The 22,892-nt window shown below is 42.5% G+C and overlaps 1 protein-coding gene across 1 annotated transcript in view; it reads left to right on the forward strand.

The window, feature by feature from the left end:
• Nucleotides 1–6,467: 6,467 nt before the first annotated feature.
• PGPEP1 (pyroglutamyl-peptidase I) overlaps nucleotides 6,468–22,892 on the forward strand; it is a 32,383-nt gene continuing 15,958 nt past the window's right edge. Inside the window, exons 1-2 of the mRNA XM_027853099.1 lie at nucleotides 6,468–6,591; nucleotides 11,087–11,139. Of these exons, the coding sequence (XP_027708900.1) occupies nucleotides 6,558–6,591; nucleotides 11,087–11,139 (87 nt within the window). The 5' untranslated portion in view covers nucleotides 6,468–6,557. The remainder of the gene's footprint in view (nucleotides 6,592–11,086; nucleotides 11,140–22,892) is intronic.

Below are 22,892 nucleotides of genomic sequence, written 5' to 3' on the forward strand. Positions count from 1 at the left end.
TGATGTGCATGGAAATGTGTTTTGTATGACTACACATGTATAACCTATGTAAAATTGCTAGCCTTCTCAATGGGGGAAGGAAGGGAGGGAGAGATTTGGAACTCAAAATTTGAAAAAAGAATGTTAAAATTGTTTTTACATGTAATTGGGAAAAAATAAAATATTTAATTAAAAAAGAGGCAGAGAAAAAAACAAGTCACCACTGCCCAGTGAAAATGAGGCAGAGGGCTATGGTGTCATAGCAAGAGCCCTGGATTCAGGTCTAGGAGACCTAGGTCTGAATCCTGGCTTGGCTACTTATTATCTGCATGACTAACCTAGTCCATTCACTTCCCCATGTCCCAGTTTTGTCATCGATAAAATGAGGAGATTGGACTAGATAATTTCTAAGGTTCCTTCCAGCTCTACATGCCATGAATTGATAAACTTTATTGTGATGTTCTACAGCATCATAGGCATTTATAGTCCAAGATCATCTATCAGTAAAAATCCCAATAAAAAGGTGATAATCTTAGAGAAAATCCCATTCTTATTTGATTCATTTGATTAGACAATTTCACTATAAATGTGGGCTGATTTTACTTTCATGTCTTGATTTCTCATAGTGGGAATTTGTTGGAGACCTGCTTTCACTATGTAAAATTGGTGGTTTCTAAACCAGCCTTAGAGCACACATCTCTGTATCTCCCCCACTTCCTCCTGAGCAGTTGGAAATTCTACCTCAGCTAGGCACTCTAATATAAAATTTGAGTAGTATTCAGATGAGAACAGACTTCAGAGGGGATGACTTTTTCAGTACCCACCCAGCTTCTCTGGGTAAAATATACATAAGCCAAACCATGGTGTTCAGTGGAAAGGGCACTGAGATTTGAAATTGAAAAACCTTGGTTCTAGTTCCCAGTTAATAGCTGCCTGATGTTGGCCAAGTCATATGATCTCTTTAGCCTCCGTTTCTCCTCTATAAAATGAGGATAAAATCCTTGTATTTCCTACCACAGTGTTACTGTGAGGAAAATATGTCAACTCAAGTTGAATTAAGAGAATTATTATTATTACAATTTCTGCTGTAATGATAATTTCCATGAATGAAACAGAGGTTTGCATCCACAGAAAAGGGTCATCGGCAACATCTGAAATATAAATTGGATATACTTCGGGCTTTTTCTGGGAAGTGGATGCTATGGCCTAATACTTCTATTTCTTATGGGTATTTAGAACAGCACGATTTGACCCTTCATCTATTTTTACTTCTCAAATGAGAAACAGAGTAATTTTACTGTTTTAGTTCTGAAAAATTCAGATATACAGGTATTTCCCACCCCCTCCTATCTCCTTTAACCAGCACACCATGGGCTGTTAGGCATATGGGCAGGAGGGCAGTTTCCAGAAGAGAACAAGCTATTCTTTTGGTTCATTTTGTGTTCTCACACCCAAGGCCAAGCCCAGGCCTGCTTACAAATTTCCTAACTAATATGCAGAATAGCATATTATTGCAAAATAGCAATTTATCCACCAGTCAGTGTTCCTGTATTTGCACAAGCCAGACCCAGAGTTCTGCTCCATCAAGTACAAGCAAATAGACTATTCGGCACAATAAGAATGGACTCTGTACTAGATCTTATCCAGACTCCTCGTTTTTAGTTAGGTGGGCCAATAATTAGCCAACAAAACTTAAAAACAACAAGAGCCCAACTTTGCTCAAAATGATGTGTCCTCACATCAGTTCCAGGGTTAGGACCTCCCCTGAAGGTGCAGCCAGGAATCTCGGCTTTCTGAATCTATGGCTCCATACTCCCACCTCCTTTGGGAAGAATGCATTGTAAAGAGACAAACCCTGTGTTTACCTTAGGTCCCTTCTCAGGGCAAAAACAAAACCTTTAGGGGCAGGACAGGCAGTTGGCCCAGAAAAGCTGGAGTCTGGGCCAAAGTCTTATCAAAGTAGGAAATCACTGTGATGACCTTTTCAGAACCAAGACAGAAGGCCACACAGATCCATCCACTGGGGGATAGAGTTGAAGCAGCAGAAGATAACAGTCTTCTTTTTTTTGTGGTTCACTTCATTTGTATTTAGGTGAAGGCAGAGCCTCCAGAAATGTGCAGCTGTGTACACAGAAGCAAATGGTTCTGTAAGTTTTCATTAAATCTTCTTCTTCATAAAAAGAAGGAATTATTTCAAGGAACATGATTGTACACCCAAATGCAGCCTCTGAGGCTGAGATGCAACAAAGTGTGGATTGATTAATTTGGCCTAACAATTAACACCAAGAAAACACAAGTTCTCCACCAGTCAGCACCATACCATCCATATGTGGAACCATTGGTGGAAATGGAGAAATTTTTAATGCTGTGGATAAGTTCACTTATCTTGGCAGTATAGTTTCTAAGGATGTACATGTAGATGATGAGGTTGATGCATGCATTGCCAGAACTAGCTCTTAAGGTCTCTGAAAAACTTTGGAATCGATTGCATCACATGAGAGATACTGTCAAAGGACCACCCAACATGGCATGCCTGCATCAAAGAAAGCCTTGTGTTCTATGAGAAAGCAGAATTACAGTCACTCAAAAGAAATGTGAGATGCACAAATTTAGAGACATTTCCACTCCAAGTGTTCATGTGGATTATTTGTGCCCGAAGTGTAGTAGAGCCTTCTGAACTAGAATTGGTCTGATCAGTCACAGTGGGATACACTGTACCTTATTCCTCTTTGAGAACCAAAGACAACAATCAACCACCCAGTTTCAAAGAATAAAAAAAGATGCTGCATGGTATAATGGGAAGAGCATTGAACCAGGAATAGGGACCAGCATTCTCCTTTTGACTCTTCTGCATAACTAGCTGTATGACCTTAAAGGAATGCCTTCTTCCCCAATGGGCTTCTGTTGCCTCATCTGTAAAAATAAGCAAGTTGGATTAAGTTGTTTCTGCTCTTTCATGTTCTAAGGTCATTTCCTCCACTGACATTCCATGTTTTATGATCTAAGGCCCTTCTAGCTCTAATATACTTTGGTCCTAGGATTTCTTCTAGCTTTGTCAAAGTATAGTAGAAATCCAAACATAGACTCATGACCCTAGACTGTCACTGCAAGACTAGACCCCTGCTATATCTCTTTTAGCCTAGCCCTGCCTTACAAGAAGGAGACATAGGGAGGCCCCCTCCTTGGGGACCAAAGTGTGGTAAAGAAAATGAATGTATCTAGCGTTGTATTATCTTGTCTTTGCATCCCTAGAGCCTCACACAGTGTGGTGAATATTAGGTGCTTAATCAGTGTTTGTTGCTTGTTGCTTTATAGGCATTTTCGGAGTTAGTTTGCCTAGAGTACTGAGAAGTTAAGCAATTTACCCATGGTCACAAGGCTAGCATAGGACAGAGGCCAGACTTAACTCTAGCTTCTCTGACTACATTTTAGATGGAGGAAATACTAAGACCAAAATGAAATTCATCTCTGCTCGAAAAGAGCTTCCATTATTAGGGGAGAGAACAAGCATTCATTAAGTGCCTACTATGTGCTTGCACTGTGCTAAACACTTTACAGAGATTATCTCATTTAATCTTTTATTTATTGGGATGAAACATCATGTACATTGATCAGTAAACAGTAAAAAAAAAATCAGTAAATAAACACAAAGTACCAAGTAAGTTTTTTGGGGGGAAGGGAGGGTAAAATGGCAAGTTGTTCAGCCAACAAGCATTTACTAAGCTCAGGGAAGCTTAATGACCCTATGTGACTCCAGCAAGTCATTTTTCCTTTCTGAGTTGCAGTTTCTTCATCTGTAAAATGAAAATGGTAGCCACTGTTGGGCCTCCCTCACAATGTTGTGACTTTTATGAGATATCTGTGAAAACTCTTTGAAAACTATAAAGATCTTTTAAGGTGTTGATGTCAACTCTGTTGAGCTCTGTGAGTGGGATGGGACAACATAAACTTGGAGGATTCAGGGTGAATGAGATGGGAAAAAGGGACAATAGCGAGAAATCTTTCACAAATATTTCTTGAATTGGTCTTGCCTTTTCATTTCCATTCCTTTCAAGTCAGCTAACATTTTAAAGTGCTTGCAATGTGCCAGGCACTGTGCTAAGCTCTGAGAATATAAATAGAAGCAGAAAGAAAGACAGTCCTCAGCCCTGGAGTTCACATTCTAATGGGGGAAGGAGACACATAAAAGGGAGCTGAAGGATGGGGAGTAGGGGGAAGGTGCCTGGCAAGGGGGCATGGTAGAGAAGAGTCCTGTGGAGATGAGTTGACTGAAGCCTGGAGAGGAATCAAGATATGGCTTGCCCAGGCCTCCACCTTAAAATGGAGATTCAGTGAGGAACCAGTCAATCAGAGGGAGAGGCCAAAAGAACAGAAGGGTACTTCCAATATGAGAAGTAGTCCAGGTGTGGAGTGAGTTTCCTAGGTGAAGAGTATTGTGTGGAATGGTAGAGAAAGTCCCTTGGAGATGAGGCAGCAGTGAAGCCTGGCTTTTGGAGGAGGAGAAAGGGAAAAGTTCCCTTCACTCTCCTCCTTGGGAAATTCGAAAGCAAAAGAGACTGACTTGCTTAAGCTGGACCTAGTCCCAGAGGCCTCAGCTCTGCTCCACTACTCAGGGGTGCTCCCTATACTTGCCATAGCTGGCTGTCTCCATCTCCCACTATGCCTGGGCTTAGTAGCTCCAGCTTTCCTTCTCCTTCCTCCTCAATCCTGCCCTGGTGACTTCTGGCCCCGACCTGAAAGGAGGGCCTTCTCCAGTCTGAGAAGGAATCCTGCATTGTCATCAGAAAATGGCTGAGCCCCCTTAGGTCCAGATTCTTATCACCTCTGGACTAAAAGCTGGACAAAATCAATTAGGAGGCAATGTCTACCTGCCTCTGGTCTCTTCCTAATACTGCCAGAACTGTCTTCATAATGGCTTCAGTGGTTTTGCATTGCTGTTGTTCAGTCATTTCAGTCTTGTCCAACTCTTCATGACCCCCTTTTTTGGGATTTTCTTGACCAAGATACTGGAGTGGTTTGCCATTTCCTTCTCCAGCCCATTAAGTAACCCTTTCCCAGGGTCACACAGCTAGTAAGTAGCTAAGGCTGAATTGAAATCCACTGCCACCTAGCTGCCCTGGTTTCACACTGCCGACTGAATAAAGTCCAAACTGCTTAGTCTGGCATTCAAACCTTTACACAGTCTGATTCCTCTGTACCTTTCCAGCCATATCTCCCAATATCCCCCTTCAAAAAATCTGCTGTCTTGCCAAACAAGACTCCCAGTCTCCAGATCTTTGTTCCTGTCACGGTTTTGAACTCTAAATGAACCTCCCTACCTCCATCCCCCTTCAGTCTAGTTGAACTGCCCAGATTAGATATCAGCTTCCTCCCATAAGGCTTTCCGTGGTTAAAGAAAAATTATTAATACTGTGGAAGCATATTTAAAGCCTTAAGCTGTGGGTTCCTGGGCAAGTCACTGAATCCTGTTTGCCTCAGTTTCCTCATTTGCAAATTAAGCTGGAGAAGGACACAGCTAACCACTCCAGCATCTCTGCCATGAAAACCCCAAACGGGGTTACAAAAAGTTGGACACGACTGAATAACAAGAAACAATAATGTTCTATAAAGTAACCTCTCTTCCAGAATCTCACATAGCACTTTGTAGCACCTCTCCATGGCACCTGCCGCGTTTTAGTTATTTATCATGTTGGCTTATCTCGCCAACCAGACTGTCAATAAGGCAGTGAAAAGATCCCCTAAATGTGAAGTCAGGACCTGGATTCAAGCTTATCTTCTCTGACCCAGTTTCTGTAAAATGAGAGAGATTGGCTAGCTGGATCCATAGCTGTCCCTTCCAGCCATGAATCCGATGCTTCTTAAGGTCAGTGTAGTGCCCAGAGCCAAACCCAGCTCCGGGTACGTAAGTAGGAGTAAGTTTGATTCATAATAAACATCTGTTGAACTGAACTGATCTGAACCGAGTCGTGGGTCAGGTGCCACGAGTCGCATGATTTGGGACTAGCCCTGCCCGCAGTCGGCCTCTTATCTCCTCCTCCGGAGCTTCAGCATTCCAGAACCTCCCCCTCCAGAGGGGAAGGAACCCTAGATCGGAGGGAAAGTCCCCAGGTGAGAGCCTAGGAGGCTCTGCTTACTACCTGTACAACCTGGGCAAGAGGCAAGAGCCCATCTGTAAAATGTAAAATTAAATGTCAAATTGCCCCCTGGTAAAGGTGCAGCCCGAGAGGTGCCCCACAGCCTTAGGGGGTGGGGTGTGGGTGGAGAAAAGGGGAAAGAACCCACAGCCCCGGGGAGGAAAGGGCGGAGGGATGAAGCAAGCGGTGAGAACGCGCATGCCTAGTTCTCTGTCTAGGGGCGCGCACGCCTGCGTCCGTTCCGGGTTGGGGAGGAGAGGGGAGGAGAGGGGGCGGGGCACAGGGGGCGGGGTACAGGGGGCGGGGCACAGGGGGCGGGGGCGGGGGCGGGGGCGGGGGCAGCGGCAGGTCGGGTGGGTTAAGACGAGACCGCAGCGGAGCCGAGGCAGCAGCGGCAGCTGCGGGGGTCGGTGTCGGAGTTGGACGCTGTAGCCAGTGTCTGCGATGGAGCAGCCGAAGAAGGCAGTGGTGGTGACGGGTAAGAAGGGTCCCGCTGGGGAAGGGGCAGTTCTGGCCTGGGGAGCGCCTTCGGAACGAAGGGACAGCTCCGGGCACACCTGACCATTCTCCCAATCGCTGTCCCTTGGGCTTGAAGTTGAATCTGTTCCTTCCCTGTCCTTCCCCTGCAGTCTTCACTGGCTTTGGAGAGGAGGGAGCTGTTTCTCAGCAGTTGTGGGGTGGAGGGACTGCAACTCTCCCCTCCAGCCTCATAGCCCGCTCCTCCTACCACCCGACTATAGGGAAAGGGTCAGGAGCAACCTCACCCCGCCCCCCCCCGCCGCCGCCCCGGGGAGCAGCCCCTAAGTGACAGAATGGAGCGGACGGGGGGGAGGGGGTGACCAGCCTTTGGAAGGAGTGACCGGCTCTTGCCCCGCTGCTGTGGACTTGTCAGAAAGTCGCCTCTCCCCACCCCCACGTCCCCCAGAGTACAAAAGGAGAGGTTGATTTGTGGGGAAGAAGGCGTCTCGTTGACAAATGAACCCTCTCGGGAACTGTTCAGTGTTCCCTTCACCACTGCCCAAGTTGAGATTTGTGTTTGAGATACGTAGGATGGGGAGGGGGAAAGGACGTGTTACTCTAGGTTTAAGACCTGTGACTCAGGGGAGAAAGTGGGAGGTACTGTGAACTCTTGCGCATACCTGAATTGTCCGTTACAGGGGGGCACCAGTGCCAAAGGTCCTGCCTGCCTCACAGATGGGAGAGAGAGGGAAGCACCTGGCCAAACACACAACTTTTCTGCCTCTAGGTATATGGGAGGTGGGGCTGGGTAGGAAAGAAGGTCTGAAAGTCGTGGCTGACCTATTTGGCACTCCCTCCTTTTTAGCTTTGAGTCTAGCTTACGATTTCAACTAAAGTGAAGTGCTGCCCTCCCAAAAGAAAAGCAGTTTTGGTTTTATTTTTCTGTTCAGAAAGATGCATGGGTTTGGTTTGGGGGGGGGGTTGGAGGAGGGGAGTAGGAAAGGAGGGAAAGGGAAGGGAACAGTGTCTTCAAGGTTTTTTGCAACTGACAAGCTGCTAATTATTTTATATCACGTGCTTATCTCCCCAGTGAGATGATGCCAAGGTGCTCTCTGGGTGTTCTCGGCAGTTTATCTGATGGCATTGACTGAGACCATGTGTAGGCTCAAAGGGTGAGGGTTTTCAAAAGTTCACTCATGAACCGGATGAGGCTTTGGCCATCCTCACGCACCTACTGGTTTTCTAGTGCTGCTGAGAAGCTTGCAAATTAAAAATGGACCTTCTCTATCTATAGTAGTAATCCTTCATTTCTGTAACAAACCACTTTCCTCACAACCACTCGATGAGATAGGTAGTACGACTATTATTTACAAATGAGTAAACAGACTTACAGAGAGGAAGTCAAAAGCAGGGCTCAAACCTGGATCTTCTGACTCTTTTAAATCCACTTATTCTTTCTCCTTGCCACGTTGCCTTCCTGTAGGGAATGCCTCTATTCCACCAATGAAAGAAGTGCCAATTCAGCGGCAGGAGAATGTCTGTATGTCTGTCTTTACTTTAATTAAAAGTTCATTTTCTCTTATTCTGAAATGAGTTTATTTATTGCAAAGATTTTATACAAACTTTTGTGGGGATGGCCCAAGACCATTTTTCTTCTTGTGACTGTTAATCTTTTTCTTGTTTGTTTCCTTATAGTATTTTGTGTGCCAAAGTTAAACAATGAAGGATGAATTGGTTTACCTAAAATGAAGTGAAAGTAGTGTAGAGTAGTTGCCAGTCTTAAGGGAATGCCCAGGTAACAGGTGTCTACCTTGTCCCTTCATAAGGCACTTTACTAACAGAGGCAGTGGCTAGAGAACCAGCCTCTATCAGGAATAAGTCTGGAAGCCTGAGATTCAAGCCTTTCCTCTGGCACTTAATAGATAGTTGGTGTAGCAGTGGATTAGTCACTTAACCTTTCAGTATCCCAGGCAGTTCTGTTTTTTAAAAAAAAAAAAAGCCTAGGTTATTGAGAAAAGTTGAGAAAGTTTATGAAATTTCATCATCAGGTATTTCCATATAAAATCACATATCCAGACCAAATTATGAATGTTCCCCAATCTGAAAATGATGGTCCTCTCCAGGCATATGCACATTTATCCAGTAGTAATGGCAGTGTAATGAAATGCTAGGCTCTTAATCTGGCTGTGTGTGAGCTAGGGCAAATCACAAGCTCTCAAAACCTCATTTTAACCTGGAAAGACTTGTATGGTCTGATGCTGAGTGAAGTGAGCAGAACCAGGAGAACATTGTACACAGTAACAGCCACGTTGTTCAGTGACTAACTTTGATAGACTTAACCCTTCCCAGCAATACAAGCATCTAAGACATCTCCAAAGGCCTCATGATGGAAAATGCTATCCACATCCAGAGAAAGAACTATGGAGTTTGAATGCAGATCGAAGCATACTGTTTGCTCTTTTTTTTTCTTCTGTTTTGTTTTGTTTCTTCTTTCTTGTGGTTCCTCCTATTGGTTCTAATTCTTCTTTACAACATGACTGATATGAAAATAAAAAAATTTAAAACCCTCATTTTACCCCTCTGTATAATTAGATTAGAGTGGTGAAGTGAAAAAAGCCCAGTCTGGTGTCAGAGGACATGGGTTTGAATTGTAGCTGCCCCTTCCTATGTGACCTTGGGAAAGTCACTTAACCTGTTTGGCTTCAGCTTCTTCACCTGTGTGATGAGGGGATTGGACTAGATTATCTTTAGATTGGGCTTTTATCTCACTGTAAATTCTGTTACTTCTAATGCACTGACTCGTATTGACTATAGAGGTCTGTGGAGGCATCACTTCTTTCTCTCTGGAGGGATGAGGGTAGGGGCAGGTGAACAGAATGTCAGACATGATGCCAGGGGCCAACTTGTTTTACTTTAACGTGTTTCTTTGTTACAGGAGAGGGTCCTTGCTGTGGCGAGGGCAGGTGGTACCAGGAGAGTTTCCCAAATCAATCAAACTTCAAATCCAAGTCCTATGATCCATTAAGGCCTCTCAACTAATCACATTCTATAACTATAGGCCTTTACCTGCTCCTATGTTGATAAGATTAATACTTTCCTTGTGGCTTAGAATTTTGGGGTGTCTGGATAGTTGTTTTATGCTCACAAGTCACTTGGGGATACTTTTGTCTGCCAAATTTTGAATATATCCAAGTAACTTAATTCGTGTTGACATCAACAAGAAAGATGGTTATATTGGAAAGCTACTTCTCTTTGGTTATTCATCAAAAGAAAAGAACATATTGTGGGCTCTGGTTTTTAACCAAATGGTTCTAGCTTCTGGGAGAACCATCAGCAGCTTCCTGTCTACTTTTCCTCATGCTTTCAAGTTAGTTTGTCAGGGACCCAGCTGCTGTTTCCTTGTCCCTCCTATGAGCCTTCCACACCTCCTTTCTTGACTTCTTGGAAGCACGGTGCTGTGAAAAGAGTACGGGCCTGGAGAACCCCGGAAAGGGGCTCGGAAGTTTCAGCTCTGCAGCTTACTAGCCAGGTGACCTTAGGCAGATGGCATTCCCTCTCCAAAATTCAGTTTCTTCCTTTGTAAAATGGGAATGCTAACCCTTGCATTACATTCTTCCGAAGGTTGTTGTTGGGATAGAATGAAATAATCTGTGCGAACCATAAAGAGTTGTACTCATGATTAAGTGTTGTTATTTTTCGGATTTGTTGTGGAGACGCAGATCGTTTGAGCTGATGAGTCAGGAAGCAGGACTCTTAAGACCAAAAATGCTTGCTTTTATGACAGCAGCTGACTTCTCCGCTACCAGTAATGGTAGAAGCTAGTTCAAATACTATTTCATGATTCTTAGAATGTATATTTAGAAAACCTATGATTCTTTTCCATTTGCTTTGTGACTTGGATAAATCTGATCATTTGGGGGAGCTGGTTATAATAGAATCATGATTAGGGTTGGAAGGGATCTTAGCGGTCATCAAGTTTGACCCCTTAATTTTACAGATGTGTGAACAAAAAGACTCAGAAAGAGGAAGGGAAAAGTTCATTAATTACAGAGCCAAAACTGGTAGCTCACATTTCTATAGCACTTAAGGTTTACAAATCACTCTCCCCACAACAACCCTCTGAGGTAAGAAATAAAAGTGTTATTATCCCTATCTTACTGATAAAGAATCAGAGATTAAATGACTTGCCTGTCCTCACCTTGCAACGGTAATGAGGTTGGTAGCAGGATTTGAACCCAGATTGCTGATCTGAATCTTCAGCTCATTCCACTACCTCTACCTTAATATTCTATTCCGACTACGATTCAGTCCTCCAAAATCCTCTTCTATTGTCATGTTATTTCATGCCATCTTTTTTGGTAGGCACACGTTGAGTCTGGCCTGGGGAGAGAATCCTTGACCTGCTAAGATATTCTGTGGGGCTCTTTAAGGTAGACAGAGATGTAGTACACTGCATCCTGCTGGTTGGGTGGGAATGATGGCATTCTCATGACATGCTTCTTCTTTGCTTGCAGGATTTGGACCGTTTGGAGAACATACAGTTAATGCCAGCTGGATTGCTGTTCAGGTAATAGTATACCTTCTAATACTGTGTACCTATGCAAATATGCTCCCTTCAACCTGAAAATAATATGTAACAAAGAAAGAAAGACACCCCTGGCTAAGAGTGTCTGCCATGAAATAGTGAAGAATTTATTTAGAGAACCTGGAAGAGGTTATAGTCCTATATATACAGTTTGTAATTTTCCTTATTAAATCTTGACCAGTATCTATGGGCATTTACTATAGATTTTGTCACTTGGAAATTAGCCCATGTTCTGCATGTAGGAAGCTGTACCACCAAGGGCAGGAAGTATGCCACATTCGCAGCCAGAAATGGGCAGAGTTTGTTCCTTGGAATGGGCTTTCTCCACAGGACAACCACAATGTTTGGGCATCTCTGTTTGAGACTTTTTGCATAGTCCTCACACGAGGACTGTTCCCCAAACCAGTTTTGTACTTTAACTAACTTACCTGAAAGATGGGCTTAATAATAACGATATTCATGATAAATAATGGAGGCAGTATGGAATAGTAGATAGGGAGCCCAGCCTCAGAGCCTGAAAGACCTGGTTTCTAGTCTTACCTCTGACATGTATTGTCCCTTATGTCCCTGGAAAGTTACTTAATCTCTCAGTGCTCTCACCAGAGGGTATCCAATTGGTGCCTAAATCAGATTGAAATATAATTGGGAAATATTTAAGAAATTATATAAAAATACAAATAGAACACAGATAAAGCTAGCTAATATGTGGTTTTCTGAACCAACGTTTAAAGGCCCCCTTTCTGTTTGGTTATTTGACCCCACTCAGTAGTTTGACCCCACTACTCTCAGCAACCCTTTAAGACTAGAAGTTACAGAGATGTTGACCTGCATTGGGAGAGGAATTTCCTCATCAGGGAGTTCCCTGTTGCAGTGAAAGCACAGGTCTAGCATAACACTAGCCCCCTATTAATAATGCCTTTGTATAAGACTTGACCTTGAATGAAGCTCCTTCATAGCCATTATCTCTAGAACATGGGGATCTAATTAAGAAAGTTTATCTACCCCTCATCCTCCCTTCCACTATTAGCCCATGCTATCTTGGATAAATACAAAGTTCCATCTTTATCTTCACAAATAGAATCTTAAGGAAGGACTTTCTGTTCTTTACAATGGAATTTGGGCCTATCTCTCCTTTGTCAGACTGAAGTTTTTCATGCAAATGTACCCTAACTTTGTTCAGTTTAGGTTCAGATGAAATATGGTGAAAGCTGGCCCCACGATGACCGACCCAGCCGTTTCACCGTCTTGCCCTGTCTAACCTCTGTGACCCTTTGCACCTCTGATCCTGCAGCTTTGGGGGGCCTAGGCACCCTTCTAAGGTTCCAAGCTTAGCCCAACTTGGGGGAAGGAGGAATCATTGAAATATGGAAGGGCACACCCCAGCTTAGTTGGCTCAGAACAACTGCAGACTGGCTCCTGCCCGGCTGGGGTTTAGTCCAGCTGTCCTTAGCCCAAGGTCAGCCTGGGCAGCCAACTTCCATTTCAGGGTAAGAAGAGGTGTTAAGTGGGATGGCATGAGAGAAGACAATACTGAGCTTGGGGTGAGAGAGAAGAGAGAGAGAGCAAATGTTTTTCTGCTTGTTGTTTAAATTATATCCATGAAGTTTGCTGGAAAAGAAAAAAAACCTACTCTTCCTCACCTCGTTAGGCCCATTCTTCCACTTTCCATGTAAAGGCCTTGACTATGGAGAGATCTCAGAGTTTGTAATTCATTAAAAAATCAAAGTTGCACATCCCATTTCCAACCTAAACACTGGCTTTTGTAACCCTCTCTCAAGAGGGCCTTTCAGTGGCCCTCTTTCCTCCAAGGTTAGCTTGGCGCTCAGGTAAGGAGCGTCTCAAACTCTGAAATCTAAAATGTTCAAACAGTGGGGAAGAGATTTGCCTTTCCTAGCTAGGTTCCCGTCCCAAGAGTCCTAGACAAAAAGGAACAGCATGTCTCTGAGCACGTGCACTCCCGGCATTGTGCGAGCTTCAGACAGGGGACTTGCGGAGCTGTGCGGACACAAAGACGTGTGTCTGAGTTTCTGAATCCCAGACGGTGTGATCTGCATCTTAATAGAAGAAAAATCAATTAAACAATCTTTGTAAACCCTTGCTAGCTTTGGGGCTAAGCTAGTTCTGGTTTATTGCATCTTTTATTATCCTGCAACCAGAGGATAAAATTCTTTTTCCTACCCCCATCTCTCTAGCCCTCCCCTTTCTAAGTTTTCCTCTCAGTGTTTGAATTTACAAAATACAAACTGTCTACACATTAGCCAAATGGTTTATTTCGAATCAAATACGTTCCCCAAGAAAACATTCCATGCCTGGGAGTTCATGTTTTCTTTCTGTCGACACAAAGTTACTCTGATAAGCATCCGTAGACATCTTCTACACCTGCTTTGAGGAATACGGTTCATGTTGTCGACTGTGATGGCAGTGATAAATGTTTATGTGACAATAGCCCTTGTTTAAAGTGGGGTTAAACGTTTACAAAGTGCTTTCTCTATGAGATCCCTGTAAAGCAGGCCATGGTTGTATCATCCCCATTCTACAGAGGAGGGGACTGAGGTCCACAGATATAAAGTGACATGGCCAAGGTCACACAGCTGGTAGATTTCAGCAGAGCTGAAACCCAGCACCGCTAACTTCCAGTCTTTTGCCCATTCTGTACCAGTCGCACACCATTTTACCATTTGTAAGGCACTTTACCACCTATTAATCACCACAGCTCTTATGAGATCAATGTTGTAAATAAAATCCCCATTTAGTAGATGACAAAAGTCTCCGAAAATAAGTAACTTGCCCACATTAGCATGGCCAGTTAATAACAGAGCAGGTGCTGTGATCTGATTCCAAGTTTAACCTTGAACGTTAAGATTTCTACTTGTCTGCTTCAAACCGCTCTTCTGAGGCACAGGCTGTTCTGTGGTGAAGAAATCCCTTCTGGTCACAAACGTGTGTTTGTTTTTTTCTGAGCGCTCAACTTATGCTCCGTCTCAATGTGTGGAGTGAGCTTGTGCCGTGGCACAAAAATGAACTCTTTCCCACGGGCCACATTTGGCTGTTGGATGTTTGGGGCACTGAGGGGTGACCCTCTTGTTTTCAGGGTGATGGCCCTCTCTTTTCTGTTTGGCTCTCCAAGCTGCTGCATTATTCATGCAGACAATTTCCTGTTTACACCAGGTCTGATAGTTCTCCAGTGTGGTGGGTGGGTATGTATATGCTGCCTTAAGATGTATAATTCATCATAGACTCAGGTGTGTCCTGTGAACTGTGAAGCTAATTGTATCATGTGGCCAGCCTCTCGATGTGTTTCTGCTTGAGCCGGATGATGAGTAGATGGGTCAGAGGGCATTTTGACATTACCAGGGACAATTGCTGTCAGGGTGTCTAGACAGACCTGATAAGGATATTAAAGGCTAACAAAGAGGCCCATTGTCGAGGGGTCAGGGAATCGGTCAAACATGTTCGTTTTTCTATATTTGTCAGGTATACAAGGCAGTAGACAATAAGTTGTCTGGGGGCCAGAGGACTCCTTTTCACTTCTGAATAGCAGTGCGTGTGCACACTGTTTGGTAAAATGTTATTTTGATTTTGAATTAGCAAAATTGCGCTTTATAGAATACACTGAGAGAATGACAAGATTTGTTCTTAATTAGATCTCAGCAGAAGTATAAAGGCGAGGGGCATTGCTGCCTAGTCAGGGGTTTTTAAAGTGGAATTTTAAAATCGTAAGATGTTAGAGCTAAAACAACGATCTTAGAATACGTTAGTCCAGCTCCCTTATTCTGCAGACAGGGTAGCTGTTTCGCCCAAGGTCACACGGCAGGTTAGAAGCAGAGCTGAGTCTGGGGATTTAGTTAAGTTTGGTTTAACTCCAAGTATAATCTTTCTCTACTATCTGAGAAGGATGGAGAGAATTCCCCAAAGCTACCTCTGGTTTTCTGGCTACATCAACTTCTTTTCCAACATTCAGATTCTATTTATAGGACAGTCCAGCAATGCATCAAATTTTAAATCTCCCCTTCAGGGTAGAAAAACATAGGAGGGGGATGAACCTAGATCCATATTGGGAAGATGAGCTAGACTGGCCCTGAGTCCATTTCTAAAAGTGAATCTTGATGTGTCACAGACACCGATCGATAGAGCAGGCCTTTACTATCAGAGGACTGAGTCCCAAAGTACCAGCGAGTCATTAATGATGGTCGGTGCACCAGTTCCCTATAAGAATCTCCAGTCAATTAGTAATTTTTTTGCTTTACCAAATTTTGTTTTCACAAGAAAAGATGAACATAAACACACAAACAAAAAAAAGGATACACCTCCCCCCCACAAAAAAAAAACAACTTGGACAGAAGGATGCTTTTGTTTAAAATTGTGTGCCTTAACTCTAAGTAGGAAGTACAAACTTTTCCTATTTGACAAGCATTTATTAAAGACCTACTGTGTGCTAGGCCTTGAGGATATAAAGCCAGATTGTATTTAACCTGAGGTCTATTGTTATTTAATGTTGTCTTTATTTACATAGTTGGAGTCTGTGAATATTGTTTTATATACTCATCTTGTTATCACTGTAAGTATTGCAAACATGCATGTACCAGAGAATCATAGAGTTGAAAAGGTCTTCAAGATCAATTTAGTTCAGTCCTCTCCCCAGTGAGTGCAGGAATTCCCTCTATAGCATCCCTAGCAAGTGGTCACACTGCTTCTACTTGATGACCTCAGTCCACCATAAATCATATAACTGAACACACAATTTATTGCCTGCTTGGGCTTGTCCTGAAGTAAAACCTACAGGTTTGTCAGCACCCAGCTCAAGAAAATTCAGCATGTGAAAGTTTCACTGAAGTGGGATTATTCACAATTCAGAAGCACAGATTCTTAGGGTCAGACTGGAGCTTATAGGCCTTCCAGGCTCTGCTCCAAGACCTCAGGGAAGAGAGCTTTGTTTCCAGAACCACCCAGTACTCCGCTCTACATTTCTGATAGTCAGAGAGGTTTTCCTTGAAAACCCAAAATCGACTTCTAGAGTTTCTACTTATTGCTCTGGGTTCTGCCTTCTAAAGAAAAGCAGAATGAGTCTGACTGACCCCTCCTCCACATCACAGTCCTGGAAATACTGGAAGCTAGCTATTTTGGGATTCTTTCCTCTCCCCCCCCCCACCCCCCACTTGCCATCTTCTCTAGACTAAACATTCCCAGTTCCTTTAACTGTTACTCATGTAGGGTGTGTGGCAGGGTCTCTAGGACCCTCTTTGCCATGGTTTCCCTCCTCTTCATGGGCCTAGTTGGTGAATGTACTTTCTAAAATTCTGTACCCAAAACCGAACACACTATTCCCATTGTAGTCTGACCTGGGTAGAGTACACCTAAGGTTCTGAGTTTTACAAAAGGATTTCTTTTCAATAGTGGGCTCTACTCCTTTTTCCCTCTCTCATCTCCCCCCACCCCTCTCCTTGCTTAATTGTGTTCTATATATATTTTCCACTAGGGAGCAAGATAGAGAAACTTAGAATCATAGAATCTGACAGAAAATCCTCAAGAGTCATCTAGAGCAGGGGTGGGGAACCTTTGGCCTTGAGGCCACATGTGGCCTTCTAGGTCCTTAAGTGCAGCCCTTTGACTGAATCCAAACTTCACAGAACAAATCCCCTTAATAAAAGGATTTGTTTTGTAAAACTCGGACTCAGTCAAAAAGCGACACCCAAGGACCTAGAAGGCCACATGTGGCCTCAAGGCTAAAGGTTTCCCACCCCCACTCTAGAACAACTCCTAGAGTCTTAGATGAGTCTTCTGCACACAATTTCCTCCAAAAGAGGCAATTGCAAGGATGCAGCTTAATATGTACATGCACAGTAAGAGGGAACTCTCCAGCTCAGGAGAAAGTTAATTTCATTTTCACACAGCCCAGTAATTAGGAACTTCTTCTATTGAACTGAAAACTGCTTTCAAAAACCAAAATCCTATAGTGATAAGCGCCTCCCTTTGTTGTAGATTATTTATAAGTTAAGAGAAAGCAGATCTGAAATTCTAATGCAAGTCAATTGGAAAATGTGATTTGATTTACCCAGAAGTTTGAAGGAACATATCTATTGTGTAAATTCCGGTGCACCTGTGTTAACATTTGTTACCCCTGGCCTGACATCCATTGTCAGTGGTTATTGGCCCTGGGCAAGTGATTCTTTGAAAATCTCTAGTTTGTTGTGACTGTGTCTAGTTGTCCCACTGTATAAACATTCCTAGTTCCTTTCATTTATCCATGCATAGCTTTTCTGTGAGAAAAATGATGAAAAGAATGATTTAGTTTTTAAAAAAAAATAAAGATAATGTTAATTTTAGAGAAATTCTTGGGCACAGTGTGTAGAAATACCAAGTAGTAGAGAGTTTTAACAATTATCATTTATTTAATTATTCATTTTTTACTTTTTTTTTTACATTTTGAGTTTTAAATTCTGCCCTTCCTTCCTGCCCCTACCCCACCCATTGAGAAAGCAAGCAATATGATATCAATTATACATGTGAAATCATGCAAAACATATTTTCATATTAGTCATGGGAAATTAGGATGGGATGGTTTTGCTAGTCATTTTTAGGTGTAATCCAGGGGTCTGGAACCTGCAGCCTCAAGGCCACATATGGCCCTCTAGGTCCTCAAGTGTGGCCCTTTGACTGAATCCAAACTTGAAGGGTGGGGATTCAGTCAAAGGGCCACACTTGAGATTTAGCAAAGTTGCAGGATCCACACAAATCATCAGCATTTCTATATATTGCTAACAAAACCCAGCAGCAAGAGATAGAAAGAGAAATTCCCTTTAAATTACTGTAGATATTATAAAATATTTGGGAGTCTACCTGCCAAAACAAAATCAGGAACTATATGAACACAATTACAAAACATTTTTCACACAAATGAAGTCAGATCTAAATAATTGGAAAAATATCAGTTGCTCATGGGTAGGCCAAGTTAACATAATAAAAATGACAATTCTACCTAAATTAATTTACTTATTCAGTGCCATATCAATCAAACTGCCAAAAATCATTTTATAGAGCTAGAAAAAAACAATAACAAAATTCATCTGGAAGAACAAAAAGTCCAGGGTATCAAGGGAACTGATGAAAAGAAATGCAAGGGAAGGTGGCCTAGCTGTACCAGATCTTGTATTATAAAGCAGCAATCATCAAAACTACTTGGTACTGGCTAAGAAATAGAGTGGCGGATCAGTGGAATAGGTTAGGTATGCAAGACACAACAGTCAATGACTATACTAATCTACTATTTGATAAATCCAAAGACTCCCGCTTCTGGGATAAGAAATCACTATTTAACAAAAACTGCTGGGAAAACTGTAAAAATGTATGACAGAAACTGGGCATAGACCAACATCTTACACCCTATACCAAGATAAAGTCAAAATGGGTACAAGATTTAGATATAAAGACTGATACTATAAGCAAACTAGAAGAGCAAGGAATAGTTTACCTTTCAAATCTATGGAGAAGGGAAGAATTTATAATCAAACAAGAGGTAGAGAACATTATGAAATGCAAAATGGATAATTTTGATTACATTAAATTGAAAAGATTTTCCACAAACAAAGCCAATGCATCCAAGATTAGGAGGGAAGCAGAAAACTGGGAAAGAATTTTTACAACCAGTGTCTCTGATAAAGACTTCATTTCAAAAATATATAGAGAACTGAGTCCAACTGATGAGAATACAAGTCATTCCACAACTGATAAATGGCCAAACGATATGAACAGGCAGAGAAAGAAACTAAAGCTATCTATAGTCATATGAAAAAAATGTTCTAAATCACTATTGATTAGAGAAATGCAAATCAAAACAACTCTGAGGTACCACATCACACCTATCAGATTAGCTAACATGACAAAACAAGACAATGATAAATGTTGGAGAAGATGTGGGAAAATTGCAACACTAATGCATTGTTGGTGGAGCTGGGAAATGATCTAGCCATTTTGGAGAGCAATTTGAAACCATGCCCAAATAGCTATACAGATGTGCATACCCTTTACCCAGCAATACCACTTCTAGAACTGTATCCCAAAGAGGTCATAAAAATGGGAAAAGGACTCACATGTACAAAAATATTTATAGCAGCTCTCTGTGTGATGGCCAAGAATTGGAAATTGAGGGGATACCCATCAATTGGAGAATGGCTGAACAAGTTATGGTATATGAATGTAACAGAATACTATTGTGCTATAAGAAATGATGAGCAAGCAGATTTCAAAAAAACCTGGAAAGACTTGTATGAACTGATGCAGAGTGAAATGAGCAGAACCAGGAGAATATTGTTCAGTTAGATTTGGTTCTTCACAGCAATGCAAGAATCTAAGACAACTCTAAAAGACTCACGATGGAAATTGCTATCCACATCCAGAGAAAGAACTATGGAGTCTGAGTACAGATGGAAGCATACTATTTGCTCTCCTTTTCCTTTGTTGTTTTGTTTTATTGTTTCATTCTCATGGTTCCTCTCATTAGTTCTAATTGTGCTTTACATCATGACTAATGGGGAAATATACTTAATATGAATGTATAAGTAGAGCCTATATCAGATTGCATGCCATTTTGGTGGGGGCGGGGAGGAGAAGAAATGGGAGGGGGAGAAAATTTAAAACTCAATATCTTATGGAAGTGAATGTTGAAAACTAAAAATAATTATTAAAAAAAAGACTACACTTGAGGATCTAGAGGGCCACATGTGGCCTTCAGGTCGAAAGTTGCCCACCCCTGGTCTGATCCAAAAGGTGGATTAGGTAAAAGGATTAGAGAGAGAAGCAACTGTAAATATTTATCAGAAGCATCTAAAATTGGAATCAAGAAAATTAGAATCATAGAGAAACACAGAATCTCAGAATCGGAAGGGACATTGGCATTCATTTGGTCTATCTTCTTTCACATTGAATGAACCTTCCATTATGATATCTCATCCAAGTGGTCACCTCGCTTCTACTTGAATATCTTTAGTGTTCAGTGTCTGCCACAGTAACTGGGTAATGAATGTTGATTGATTGACTGATTGATGGCAACAAGAAGCCTGATATCAGAGAGGGCAACCCACTCAATTTTTAGTAGTGCTAATTGTCCAGGAGGACTTCCTTAGTTGACCTGTACCTAGTGATCAAATGCAGTCTTGGTTTTGATGAGCCAGTCTCACATTTATACCATTTATTACATTTCTTTCCAGTCTTTAAGAGGCCATAGATATGGCCAAGAAGAGCTACAGGTGTTAGGTCTGGGGAATAGTATTTACATTGTCTAGGAAGCCAGGAAAGAGCTTTTCAATCATTGTCATTTATCTCTCTTCTGATACTCGTATGCAGGTGTTTGACATTAGTGGGAATTATGTTCTTTAGCTGTGAAATAAATCAGATGCTGAGATTTAGATTGGAAGATTGTTTTGGAAAAGTCTGTACCTAATTGTAGCCCAGTCTGTGACCATGCTTAACATCATTCAGATTGGTTACGATTGATAGGCTGTCTATGTTTCCCACTGGATCGAGTCATCAGTAAGGGCACTGGAAGACCACCATCCCTCTCTCTGTGCTCTTTGGGCCACAGATTGAGTGAGGCAGGCTCCTCAAATTGGAAGTTCTGGGTGAACAAAGGTGTCAGTCCTGTTAAAACCCTAAAGAAGGTTTAGGCAGATGTAGTCCAAGTACAGATGGGAACAATAGTTTGCTGTGTTTTGGAAAAGCAAAAGAGAAAAGCGCCTAGTAAAGTCTTACTTTACACTATTTTTATGCTTTTTATCAGTCAACTTGCATTTATTAAGCACCTGCTGTGTGCCAGGCACTAGGCTAAGTGCTCGGGATATAAAAAAAGGCATAAAACAGTCCCTGTTCTCATGGAGTTCATAGTCTTATGGGGCACACAACAAAAACTTTGTATGAACAAGAATAAATTGGGGACAATCAAGAGAAGGGAGGCACTAGAATTAAGGGGAAATCAGGAAAGGTTTCTTGCAGAAGGCAGGATTTTAGCTACAAGTTGAAGGAAGCCAGGGAAACCAGGAGGTGGAAATGAGGAGGGGCAGCATTCCAGGCATGTGGGACAGCCAGGGCCAAGGTGTGGAGTCTGGAGATGGAGGTCTTGTGCAAGGAACAGCAACCAGATCAGTGCAGTGAGATCAGGAGGGTAGGAAGGGTTTGGGTTATGATGGGCTTTAAAAGCCAAATAGAGGATTTTACATTTGATCCTGGAGGTGATCGAGAGCCACTGGAATATATTGAATAGTAGTAGCATGATATGATCAAATCTGTGTTTTAGGAAGATCACTTTGACAGCTGAGGGGAGGATGGACTAGAGTGTAGTAAACACTATATAATGTTAGCTAGTGTTATTATTATTATTATGGAGAAAAGGGGGCCAATATGAGAGCCATTAAGGTAGAAATGACAGGATTTGACAACTGATATGATTTGGGGGATGATAGGAGTTGAAGATCATAGCGAGGTTGCCCACCTGGGAGACTAGGAAAATGGTGGTGCCTTTGGCAGTAATAGGGAGGTTAGGGAGAGGAGAAATAATCCAGGGCAGGGGTGGGGAATCTTTGACCTAGAGGCCACATGTAGCCTTGAAGTTGCAGGTTTCCCACCCCTGGGCTAAGTCGTGTCTGAATAGACCAAAGAGAGCAGGTCTAGGAACAAATATCTGATTCAAAGTGTGTGGAGCTAGAACAGACAAGTCGAGTTAGAAATGACCTTAGAGATCATTTAGTTCAACCCTCTAGAAGGTGAGGAAACTGAGGCCCAGAATAGTGAAATGACTTGCCCAGAGTCATTGGTTGACTGCCAGAATTTTAGGCCAGGTCCTTTGACTTCTTCTCCAATGGCCTTTTCACTTCTGACATCCAGTTCAGAATTCTGAGACTGGCAGATAACATCGACTGGCTCTCAAGAACAGAACCAGGATCAGTAGTTGGAAGCATTAGGAACAACTTTCTTGCTGAGCTGTCCAAAATGGAATAAGGTGCATTGGAGTAGGGAAGAACATGTGTCAAAGACAGTGGAGACGGGGATGATTGCCTTTGGGAGGAGCTGGTCAAGATCGCTTTTGTTGTTTGTCCTTCATTCTCCAAGGGGACCATGACATTTAAGGTTCTAAGAATCTACGGTCTAATAAAACAACCCCACCCAAACCTGGCCAGATGATGGGCAAAAGACTGCCCATAACACAGGCAAGTGCTGTTCATTAAAGTTTCTGATTTGAATTTAACAGTAGTACCAGCTAGTTTTCTTTCTAGAATGGAAGTGGCATTGGTGAGAGGCAGCCTGGCATAGTGGACAGAATCGGGAAGGCTTGGATTCCAGTTTGGCCTCTGACACATACTGCCTATGTTATCCTGGGCAAGTCACAACCTGTCTGAATTCTTGGACAATTGCTAAGATAACAACTACAGATTTGTAGTAATAAAGGTGTTTTCTTCTCTGGTGGTTCCCCCTCAACCGTTGAAATTACAAGTCTGTAACCTCCCTCCTCTTGCTCATCAACCCATTCCCCCAATAACTTCCCCCCCTCAAAAAAAAATGTTGGCACAGATTCTCAGTGCAGTTTTCTGACCCCATCCCAACCCGTGTCCCAGTACCTTAAAAGGACAATTCTTTAGACTCACATTCCTCAATTCTGGCAGCAAGACAATAAGAGGAGATTAAGGTCTAACAACCATAAAACCTCAATTATCCAGAACTTCTAAACGACAATGATTTTTCTTTTCTCC

This window comes from Vombatus ursinus, unplaced genomic scaffold, assembly GCF_900497805.2.
Source record: "Vombatus ursinus unplaced genomic scaffold, bare-nosed wombat genome assembly UNPS02009918.1, whole genome shotgun sequence".
NCBI lineage: Eukaryota > Metazoa > Chordata > Mammalia > Diprotodontia > Vombatidae > Vombatus > Vombatus ursinus.